General features: G+C 42.6%; 1 protein-coding gene across 1 annotated transcript in view; it reads right to left on the bottom strand.

Moving 5' to 3' along the window:
- LOC123513442 (nephrin-like) overlaps nt 1-12,500 on the bottom strand; it is an 89,536-nt gene that overhangs the window by 66,261 nt on the left and 10,775 nt on the right. Inside the window, 5 exon segments of the mRNA XM_045270600.1 lie at nt 1,650-1,781; nt 2,212-2,260; nt 8,561-8,716; nt 10,236-10,318; nt 10,611-10,776. Of these exon segments, the coding sequence (XP_045126535.1) occupies nt 1,650-1,781; nt 2,212-2,260; nt 8,561-8,716; nt 10,236-10,318; nt 10,611-10,776 (586 nt within the window).

The raw sequence follows: 12,500 nt of genomic DNA, 5'->3' as shown, positions 1-12,500 counted from the left end.
TAATGATGATAGTGATAATAAGCAGCGCCTCACCAGTCTTGTAGTGTGGCACATGGAAGATAAAGAAAAGATACTAAACATCGAAATTCCAGTCTTCCAAATAAGATAGATGGAATAATTGGTAAAATTAAACAAATTATAATTAATTACCTCTGGAAAGGAGTATATGAGAATAAATACATTATATTTCGAAATTAAATTATATTCACATACATTTGCAAATATTCCTCTTCCGCTTATGTGATTATTTTGTTGCTTGTTATTTTGGTTTCATTCAGCGCACAATTTCAACATTTTGCCAGTGTTTTCATGAGAGGAGTATATGTGCCACATCACCGAGGCCGAGGGCTGTGTGCTAATACATGGGCCCCATTTAGAAACAGTTTGCTCTCTCGCCACGGCTTAACTTCAAAGACTACGTAGATATTTAGCCGAGTTCCCAAGAGTTTTGTAATGTTAGTAATGTAGAAATGTCCTTACAACCACTGAAACATTCTTAACAACCCCTGTAACTTCAAATAATGCATTGTGAAAGTAGCCGAGGTGCGGGAAGGTGTTTAGGAATAATAAGATAATCTAAGCGTCTCTAAACACACGTCAGAAAGAGGGACTTTTTTTTCATTTAATTATTTTCTTTTATTTCCTAAAGATGGCTTCAAACAACAGGAATAGCGAACTATAAACCAATAGCATGTTCTGAAATAGTTATATCACTCGAAGTAGTATTTTTTTTATTTATTCTTTTTTTTTTTTTTTTTTTTTTTTTTGAAGGGAAGGTATAACGTGAATACTTAATGGATTGTTTTGGTGGGACATGGTCGAGTGCAAGTGTTACTATTACGTTGTGTGTGTGTGTGTGTGTGTGTGTGTGTGTGTGTGTGTGTGTGTGTGTGTGTGTGTGTGTTTCACTGTTTGATCTGCTGCAGTCTCTGACGAGACAGCCAGACTTACCCTACGGAACGAGCTCAGAGCTCATTATTTCCGATCTTCGGATAGGCCTGAGACCAGGCACACACCACACACCGGGACAACAAGGTCACAACTCCTCGATTTACATCCCGTACCTACTCACTGCTAGGTGAACAGGGGCTACACGTGAAAGGAGACACACCCAAATATCTCCACCCGGCCGGGGAATCGAACCCCGGTCCTCTGGCTTGTGAAGCCAGCGCTCTAACCACTGAGCTACCGGGCGTGTGTGTGTGTGTGTGTGTGTGTGTGTGTGTGTGTGTGTGTGTGTGTGTGTGTGTGGGAGTCGAATCTTCTCAAGGACAGAGAGCGTTATGAGTGGCAATGGTTCATGGCACTGGTGCAAGTAAGAGCCAACGTAATGATAGCAGTTGTGAAAATATTAATGATAAAGACAGCGGCATTTGCTGACATTTTGGTGGTGGTGGTAGTAGTAGTAGTAGTAGTAGTAGTAGTAGTAGTGGTAAATAGCAATAAAGTACTATTGCAGTATTACTAATTACGGACATAGTGTAGTGTGGCTGAAATGATGGTAATGTAGTGTTGTGTGTAATGTTGCTGATGTTGCTATTATTATTATTATTATCATCATCATCATCATCATCATCATTACTATTGTTTTGTTTGTGGTTGCTGTTATCATCATCACCATCGTTACTATTATCATCTTACTATATCACGAATAACCTTTCTCTGCTTCAGGTCAGTGTGAGGAGGGGCACAGTGGGTGGTGGGGGGCCATGAGGGGCAGCGGTGTTCACTGGCCAGCGTGAGGCGGGACAGCGGCAGCATTGCACTGATGACAACGTAACCTAAGTGTCGTAAGTGTTGCTTCATTTATTTCAAGTATCCGGCTTTACTTAATGTGGAGAACGTTCGCTAGTTTTTATTTCTTTCTTCTTCATCTGTAATCTGGATGGTGATGTTTTCCACTTAATTACGCTCACTGTAAAGCATCCTGTAGTAATTTGACTCACTCGTACACTCATGATCAAGAATAAAGGAATATTCTGCACTCTTTCTCGATGTTTTCTCCTTAGATTTCTTAATTCCCTTGATATTTTTAAAGGGAAAAATCTGATTGACTCAAGATTAAGAGAAAATACGAGGCTCAGTAGTGTTAAATGTATAATGATACACGATTTTTCACTGATACACCTTTTCGTTGATTGATACGAAGGAACTCATCGTGTTTATCCTCATACGAGCATAACATTCACGTTGCCTCACCACTACGCTCACCCCCAGTTTTGTCCTCACCATCACACTCTAAGGCGGTACTCGGCGCGGCCTGGGAAAAGAAGACAATATAAGATAATTACATAGCATCATTCAGTATTAATATAATCTTCTTTCGTTAAATTACCAGATGACACGAAGGGGAATGTGAAGGGTGTCTTGCTTGTACGTTTGTGTAAAGGAACGTGTGAGAGGAGAGAGGGAAGGAGAGAGAGAGGTGACGTGGGGGGGCTGGTAAATGATACACAATGAGATGTATTGGCGAGTCTTGGCTGTGTTTATCGCTGACTTGTGGATATTGTACAAAAATGTATCTATCCCTGTTTCCCTGAAGTCAAGACAATAGCAAGGTTTATTTGTCTGCTTCAGTGAAAGCTGGAAGAAGTAATGTCACTTCTTAAAGGTCAAAAGGTCAAACACACACACACACACACACACACACACACACACACACACACACACACACACACACACACACACACACACACACACACACACACACACACACACACACACACACACACACACACACACACACACACACACACACACACACACACACACACACACACACACACACACACACACACACACACACATGGAATAGAAACACACAATATACACACGCGCGTATAATTATATAGCTGTGTTTTGGACGTGAGCAAATTGAGGTATGTGTTCACAATTTCGCGAATCCAGAACAGCGGAGCAAGTCAATCCAGGTTTTTGTCTTTCTGGAATATTGGGTTCCGGCGACGCCATCGACTCATCTAAATACTAACGTGTAATCTGAGAGAGAGAGAGAGAGAGAGAGAGAGAGAGAGAGAGAGAGAGAGATATGTGTGACGAATAAAACAAAAGACCAGAAAGGAAACAGAATAACGTGAATGAAAAACGTAAAGACACGGAAATGCAAACAAACAATAGGAAGAAATAATAGGAAAAAAAATAAGAAAAGAGAGAAAGAAATTGTGTATATAAATCCTCAACTCTCCTGCGTGTGTGTGTGTGTGTGTGTGTGTGTGTGTGTGTTTGTGTTTGTGTTTGTACCTGTGTTTATTCATACTCTATAATCTCCAGGTTAATATTACTTCCAACGTAGACATAACCTCTCCTCTCTCTCTCTCTCTCTCTCTCTCTCTCTCATCTCTCTCCTCTCCCCTCTCCCTTCCTTCCTCCCTGTGAGTCTCGCCAAAATGCTAATAATTGGCCCACATGTCTGTTATCTGCAACCACAGGAAAGGGAACCAAATTGCGCAGAAAAAATCCTTGGTCTCGCAAACACGAATGGAAGGAAAGACGAACAGCGAGATTCATGTCTGTGTAATATGTTCTTTTCATTGTAAGAGAGAGAGAGAGAGAGAGAGAGAGAGAGAGAGAGAGAGAGAGAGAGAGAGAGAGAGAGAGAGAGAAGGAGGCTATCTTTACCTAAACATAATCCCACAGAAATCCAGAAACCAATAGTAACGTAAAGCCACTCAAATCTCTCTCTCTCTCTCTCTCTCTCTCTCTCTCTCTCTCTCTCTCTCTCTCTCTCTCTCACACACACACACACACACACACACACACACACACACACACACACACACGGCACACACACACACACACGCACACACACACAGCCAGATAACGACACCCGGCCGGGTGGAGATATTTGGGTGTCTCCTTTCACGTAGCCCTGTTCACCTAGCAGTGAGTAGGTACGGGATGTAAATCGAGGAGTTGTGACCTTGTTGTCCCGGTATGTGGTGTGTGCCTGGTCTCAGACCTATCCCAAGATCAGAAATAATGAGCTCTGAGCTCGCTCCGTAGGGTAACACACACTGTCTCGTCACACACACACACACACACACACACACACACACACACACACACACACACACACACACACAGCTAATACATGACGGAGAACGCTATGCTTACTTTTCAAATGATAAAGAAAGCACCGTGGCCTGTAGGCTGGGTGTGTTGTCATAAAGGTTTCACGGAGTCCCTTTCTGTATGTAGTATGTCGGACACGCAGGAAATTGAGGCCACCCTGCTGTGTTCATTCCTTATTCAGGAAGTAACATATGTTGTGTGTCAGTCACTTTAATAGATAGTTTGGTTAATTCCCGCCTGTGCGAAAAAGAGGAGGAGAGAGAGAGAGAGAGAGAGAGAGAGAGAGAGAGAGAGAGAGAGAGAGAGAGAGAGAGAGAGAGAGAGAATTTTTGCTTGTAGTGTAATATCATGACCTAGTTATATGAACTTTCACAAAATGATGATTGTTTTCATTATTTCTTCAAGAGAGAGAGAGAGAGAGAGAGAGAGAGAGAGAGAGGTGGAAGGTCCTGAGTAATTATCCATATTTTTTTTAACTTACTCTCAAAATCGTCCAAAATAATCACCGGAATAATAGCTCGACACGGAACCTGCTTGTCAAACCCATTCACTTTTTACTACAAAGCTTAGCAATTAATCAAGAGACAAAAAAAAAAATGTTTATGAAGCCTTGAAATATTAACACTAATTTGGCCCGCGTAATGGAGCTTGTATGTGAGTGAGTCGCGGCTGCTTCATTTTTCATACTGTTCATTATTCATACGGACGCTTATCACCACGAACGCTTTACCAACTGTACCTCTTTGAATTCCAGTGAAGGCATAAGGTACGCATGTAGCTCCACTGTAACTGCTAACACTCATCTCTGTTCTGCTCTTCACTCGTGTAACCTTTAGAGGCTGCAAATATATTACCTGGTTACTCTTACGACCATATCTCACTGAAGTCGTGCCTGATTTACCTGTCCAGTTAGAAGCAGTGCGTTTTTTTTCTTGTTGTGATATTTCAAAGCCTTATTGACTTCAGTACTCTTAAAAAAAAGAAGAATCAAATATATTCTCTGGTTACTCGTGTAGACATATCTTGCTTCACCTCTTCAGAAATGGAACGCATTTTTAGCACGAGTTTGGGTGTGATTAGACCATTTTACTTACATTAGGAAGGGTCAATGGAGGTCAGAAGATTAATGGCCAGTATTCACTAATTTAATCCTCCCACATGAGTTTCTGAAGCTGTATAGAATCACCAAATAGTAAACCGGAATAAATATGGCAACGCGTCATGGCACTGAAGGGGTTAAATCTTACCACTTAATACAATCATTTTTTTTTTTTTCTCATATCAAAGTTTCATTCGCTCACTAATTCAACGTTTCCAAGCTTAACTCTCCACTCCAAGTTAATATACACAAGTGCGCACTGTTTTTGTTTCTCCTGCAACCTTTCCTTCAACCCCTTCGGCAGGCAGTTATTGGGCAGTCGAGAGGTGGGCGTGTCTTGTGTGACGGTGAAATAAAAGGGAAAGCGCTCAGTGACTCCAGGATGGGACTCGAAAGGTGGCGTGTGTGTCTTTAGGTGTCTGGGATATTGGTTCAGTTTGCTTCCCCGGATGTTACTGGTGTCACTGTGTGTGTGTGTGTGTGTGTGTGTGTGTGTGTGTGTGTGTGTGTGTGTGTGTGTGTGTGTGTGTGTGTGTGTGTGTGTATGTTTTGGTTCTCGTTTTTTTTTTAATTATATACACGAAGGTTTGTTTTGCGTGGAGTTTTTTTTTTTTTCATTTTTTTCAAGAATGTTTTTACATTTATTTTACATTCACCGTGTTATGATGTGAATCGTTTCAAACCAGGTTTAACACACACACACACACAACACACACACACACACACACACACACACACACACACACACACACACACACACACACACACACACACACACACACACACACACACACACACACACACACACACACACACGTAACTTAACAGAAAACAAGAAATGGTATGTTCCATCTCTCTCTCTCTCTCTCTCTCTCTCTCTCTCTCTCTCTCTCTCTCTCTCTCTCTCTCTCTCTCTCTCTCTCTCTCTCTCTCTCTCTCTCCGACAAAACTTCATAATTAGGGACAATCTTACAAATGAAAACAAAAGTTGCATTGGCTTGAAAAACAGTGAAGGGGAGAAGTTTTCAATTAAAGTTTACGGCGACGGGAGTGTCATAAAGTTGAGACAGAAAGACTGGCTGACTCCTCCCTTTCATTTCTCTCTCTCTCTCTCTCTCTCTCTCTCTCTCTCTCTCTCTCTCTCTCTCTCTCTCTCTCTCTCTCTCGCTCGCTCTCTATCTATCTATCTCTCTCTTTTAGTTCGTACACACTCCCTTGAACATATTTTTAACTCTCGTACAAATGTTCCCAGACACGTTTCCTTGTATTCACTCTTTTCCCCTCACTTCGTTTCGATTTTTATTCTCTTCCTCTTCTATCTGTTCCTGTTTTTTTTTTCTTTTTCAGCTCTACCAACTCAACACTTTCCTATGCATTGCTAGTTTTTTTTTCATTTTATTTCTTTATAGTGTTCTGTTTAATTTCTTTTGCTCTCCTGTTTTTCGCGTGTTCCTTTCACTTAATTCCCGGGTATTGCTTTCATGCATTTTGTGTCGCAATGGTAATTTTATGCCTCCTGTTTCAGTGTTTTGTACCAAATACCTTGTCCTTTTCCCTACATCCAAATATTCTCTCTCTCTCTCTCTCTCTCTCTCTCTCTCTCTCTCTCTCTCTCTCTCTCTCTCTCTCTCTCTCTCTCTCTCTCTCTCTCTCTCTCTCTCTCTCTCTCTCTCTCTCTCTCTCTCTCTCTCTCTCTCTCTGTTTACAGTCTGGTTGTTACGCAAAGACAAAAATAGTGATGATAGTTGTCGTAATAGAAGTAGTAGTTTAGTATTTATTTTCGGTAATTTGAAAAAAAAATGTTCATGTAAAGCACACACACACACACACACACACACACACACACACACACACACACACACACACACACACACACACACACACACACACACACACCTAACAAGCCGTGCTTCATCACCACAAGAGATGGCGTGAGATAGCAGGTTCTTGAGTGTCTCGTCGCCAGGTGTGCAGGGAAATAAGTAACAAGTCCCTCAGCTGACCACAAGGCGAGGAATAGAAGCGAAATTCACCGTTTTTAATTCTTAGGAGTTTTAATTACAGGAAGGCCGCGGAGATGGAGCTTTTCCCTCGAGAGTTTTGTTACATTGGCAAGATCGTGTTGTTGATATTCGAGTATGTTGTGTCTTTTCTTCGTTTCTTTTTCGTTTTGTAATTTTTTTTCTAATTCTTGACTTATTTACGTTTTTTTTCTTTGTGTGTGTGTGTGTGTGTGTGTGTGTGTGTGTGTGTGTGTGTGTGTGTGTGTGTGTGTGTGTGTTTAGTGCCCAAGTTTCTTTATTATTTAGTTTTTCTTTTAATATTACACATAAATGTTTTCCTTTTTTTTGTTTATTTTGTTTATTTTTCTGTTATCTGAGCTTTTCTTTCAAGGTAGATCTTTTGATATTTTAGAAAGTCAGAATTTCTCTCTCTCTCTCTCTCTCTCTCTCTCTCTCTCTCTCTCTCTCTCTCTCTCTCTCTCTCTCTCTCTCTCTCTCTCTCTCTCTCTCTCTCTCTCTCTCTCTCTCTCTCTCTCTCTCTCTCTCTCTCTCCATATATACCTATATTTCGGAAGCATCTTAGGTATATTTATTTTATGCTTCATCAGCTTGCATGTTTTCACGTAAAGGTCAATTTTGCTTACTGGAAACAATGTGAGGAAAAGAATCATTTAAATATTCCTATTTTTCAAAACTGCTGTCAGAATAATTTTATCGTCATCATTTCTAAACAATATATTCTCAATAGGAAATTTGTGTTAGAACAAATTTTTTTTTTCATGCTCTTCTTTTTTTTTTTTTTTTTTATTGTTTTGTTGCTGAAATGGGACATCAAGAAGTTTAAGTTTCCTGTCTTTATTTATATCGTTGAAACAAAGTGTTGTTTCTTCTTCAACTTACGTGTATACCTATACGTGTATGTATATATGTAGTTTACCCGTTATTATTATTATTCTCTATTTTAAACAGCTGAAAAGTGTGATGTGTTTTTCTGTACAGAATTACAGGTGGGTGAGGTTTGCAACGCGCTCTTTGGTATTTCCCATTTTATTTTCCTGTACTATAAATTCAGTAGGTGAGTATGGCTTTTATGAATATTTTCCTGTGCAGCATTGGAAGCAAGTCAGGTGAGTAACATCCTCTTTCCACGAGCGGTGCTTTTAGTTAAATATCCCGCGGTGTCAAATAAGGCCGAAAATTCCAACAGAGAGCAACACCAATTAAAGCGTGAAATTAATTCGTACACCCCGGGCCATAGTCGCACTCTGCTGCCCTAATCTTACTACTAATTTACATACGATAACATTATACGGAAGCCGTCGCGCGTCCCCGGAATTGTATGACGCCACGCTTGTCACGTCTCAATTACCCAAACTTTCCAGCGATAAAGAATTCTTGCGGACCCGTGGAAGACTGCTGAGCGGGCGGGAAAGCGGTCATTTGAAGCTCCATTTGAGGCGACAGAGGAGATTCCCAGCACCGCCATGGAAGAGACGTGGTGAGGGTGTGGTGCGACAGGGTGAAGCTGTGTGATTGTGAGGGATTAGTGTGCTGTCTATTAGTGTACGAACTGTAACTACGTAGTTATGTGTGTGTGTGTGTGTGTGTGTGTGTGTGTGTGTGTTTTCTTGGTCTTTTAACATGGATATTTCTAAACTTCCGACCCCTGGAGGCTTACATATGAATAGAAATTATTATATATTTGTGTGTGTAGCTGGTTTTATATTTTACTACTACTATTACTGCTACTGCTACTGCTACCACCACCACCACCACCACCACCACCACCACCACCACCACCACCACCACCACCACCACCACCACCACCACCATACCACTAATACTACTATGATAATGCAAATGTACCTCGTGATTGTCTTACCACCACCACCACCACCACCACCACCATCCCGTGCAGTACCTCGCCTCTCCATGACGGAAGCGGGCGCGAGTGTATAATGGGCTACACTTATGTCCTCCAGAAGCCAATGCCTGCACATTCCCAATTAGGCATGTGACGGGTGGCGGCGGGGCGGGTTGGTGCATCACACAGCTAAGCCGGTGCCTAGCGGAGCCTTCCCATTACTGCAGGCTTGGCAAAGACCTAATCTTGCCCCGTAATGAGGGATAATGAGCACTAATGTCTTAATAATGAGCTTGCCACCTTAATAACTCGGGCTCGTGTCACTCGCTGCCTGATGCATTAACCTTTGTAATCGCCGCGCCTTTAATGCCGCTCGAGGTGCTTAATGAACTCCCAGGCCGGGCGGCGGACACGGCCTGGATGAAGGAACTCTACAAATCAGTGCACGACATATTTCCCTTTCATTATCTTCCCCTCCTTTTCTTTTCCCCCTTGTTGAACAGTTTCCTTATCCAGGCCATTGCATCACCTAGACAAATTTCTGCCTTATTTATTTTTTTTTTTCAGCTGGACATCTTCCCCTCCAGACACTGTGAACCTCCTCTCCTGGTCTGTTTATTCCCTTCTTATATATTCTATCTAATTTAAGCTCGGCTCTTTAAGGTTGTGATTTCGGTAAAGTTTTCCTTATCATAACAGTACTTTGATCGACTAAGGGAGAAAAATTGTTCACTTGGGAAAATGTTTATTGGGAAATAGGTAAAGACAGAATAACTTTGAAAAAAAAAAAACTAGACTGCACCGCTACAGTATCTTGTTTTGTGGCCTGACACTACATAGAGGCACCGTGGAGGTGTGCTCTGGCTTTTGTCTGGAGGAAAGCAAATGACGTGTCTAGCTTAATTGAGTGACCTTTTGTAGTACGCTAGTGTGTATCAGTGTGGCTTAATGGCGAGTCAGGTGTACAGTGTGTGGTTTCATTGATGTGAATGAGAAAGAAAATGTTATTATTGATGATGAAAGATGTGGAAGACTGAGAGGTAACGGATAAATGCACTGGTCAATTCTGTAGGAGTGAGTGGGTGATGCAATGCATGTGGCGAGTATGAGTGACGCACGGATGAATAGAGACGAGAAGAAATGAATGACGTGACTTATTGAGCGGCAGGTCTTGCGTCACCCGGTCACGGCGCTGAGTGGCCCACCCGCCCTTAGTAATCACCGAGGATGTACTTGTGCTCGGCGTCAGTATTTTTTCGGTTACTGCAGGGCCTTGAGAGACTCGCATGTAGAGGTTAGAGTGTCAGGACCGTTCCATAGTGATTCATGTTTGTCCGTACAGTGCCAGCAGGAGGCTGTGCAGGCCAGACAGCCGCCTGGAGCGCCAACCCTGCCACCAAATGCCTCCCGACCAGACGAATAGAACCAGAGGCAGCTGATCAATGCCCTTGACCCGCCACTCATAGGGCAGACAGGTGGCCTTCCCCTCACTCTCACTCACTATCTCCCCGACCCTCTCACCCTCTTCCCTCCTGAAGAACCCTCGAACACTCACAATTGACGACGAGGAGGGCGGAGCTGCGGTGGCCCCCGGGCGGGTGGCGATGTGACGCTCGCATCAGCATCTCGTTGTATGCGGAGCACTGCAGGGGCGCCCCGTCGTGGCCCGGCTCTGGCGTGAAGCTCACCATGGACACGCTACGGTTGCCGTCATCAGACACCTGAGGGAGGAGGAGGAGAAAGTGGCCGCTGTGAAATGAGGAGGCAAGATCAAATATATCAGTCTCTATTACTCAGCCTACAGTAAAAGGATTTTTTCGTCACAAATGGGAGACTACTCCTATGTGTGAAGGAGAATTCTTAGATGCCACGTGAAGCCTGCCAACGATATTAACTTCCACATATGCTTCTTATAAATCCTTTTTGAAAATATGAGACCGTATATCTGCCTCACAATTTCCCTACGGGAGCCGTAGGCCTGCTGACACCGCCTCAGTGCGCCTAGAAGGATTTTAGATTATCGTGACTGGAAAAGAAAAATGTCTCGGTACTGGTCACGAAAAAATGTGAAAAAGATGTGCTGGAAATGTTCCAGGAAGTCGTACATTTTCATCCACATTTCCCAGGAGAAGCAATGAAAGGATGTTTATCAATGAGGAGGTGAGGCGAGGAAATCAGGGAAGAAAAAAAATGCTCTCTTTTGGTGTTGTTCGCCGAGGGTGGAGAAATAAAACTCCTAACAGGCGACGCAATACGCACCGAGTTTTGTCATTAATATTTAAATAGAAATAAATGTGCTGCCTTGCAAATGAATCTGGATGTAATTATTGAGTGATTACTGCAATCATTTTCCCTGACGCCCTCCACTCATTCTTCCACGCCTCCACGCACCGCTCGCAGGGAAGGGAATGACGGACACGGAATTATGCAACGATAGAAGAAGCGGATGAACAGATAACGAAAGAATTCATTATTTAAGAGGAGCAGAAAGAGAAACACAGAAAAAGAAACTATCGGAAGTGTCGATAAAGGAATATAAGACGATATGTTTCGAGAAAATCGGAAAGAAGGAAGAAAGAAAAAATATCAGATCTTAGAATTTTTCCTCGTAAGAGAGAGAGAGAGAGAGAGAGAGAGAGAGAGAGAGAGAGAGAGAGAGAGAGAGAGAGAGAGAGAGAGAAAGGGAGATGTCATTATTGCTGAAGACACGCAAACACTAGCATGGATCCCAAGCAACAGTGGCTATTTATTAAGCACTCCGGGGGCTGTGTGTGTGTGTGTGTGTGTGTGTGTGTGTGTGTGTGTGTGTGTGTGTGTGTGTGTGTGTGTGTGTGTGTGTGTGTGTGTTTGTTTGCTTGCTTCACGCACACACCGTTCCTTACGTGTTTACTGAGCGGAGAGAGAGAGAGAGAGAGAGAGAGAGAGAGAGAGAGAGAGAGAGAGAGAGAGAGTTCATGAAAACAGAAAACTTGGGTGTATAAAAGTTTGAATCGTGTCAGCAGGTAGTTAGAAAACGGAGGACGCCTTCTGATAGGAGCAGCGAAAGAAAATGAAGAAAAGGAGAGAAAAATGTAGGTCAGAAAAAGTGAGGAAACAAAATGGGGGAAATTGTTGAAAGGAGGAACATGAAATTTATAAAGAACGTCCCACAAAGAGAGAGAGAGAGAGAGAGAGAGAGAGAGAGAGAGAGAGAGAGAGAGAGAGAGAGAGAGGAGTGGTGGTGGTGGTGGTGGTGGTGGCGGCGGTGGCCATTGTGGTAATAATGGGAAAAGATAGGGACAAAGAAGGAGGGAAATAAATAAAATCGAACTAAAATAGGGAAAAAGAGGCCCTGAAAGGAGGAGGAGGTGGTGGAGGAAGAGGAAGAGAACGATTTCATAGTGATAGTAATGGAATGAAGGAAAAATAAGGAAGAAAGGAACTGAAATGAGACAATGATGTGAGA

Source organism: Portunus trituberculatus, chromosome 36, assembly GCF_017591435.1.
Source record: "Portunus trituberculatus isolate SZX2019 chromosome 36, ASM1759143v1, whole genome shotgun sequence".
Lineage (NCBI taxonomy): Eukaryota > Metazoa > Arthropoda > Malacostraca > Decapoda > Portunidae > Portunus > Portunus trituberculatus.
Note: the sequence above shows the minus strand (reverse complement) of the source record. Positions and strands in the feature narration are given on the sequence as shown.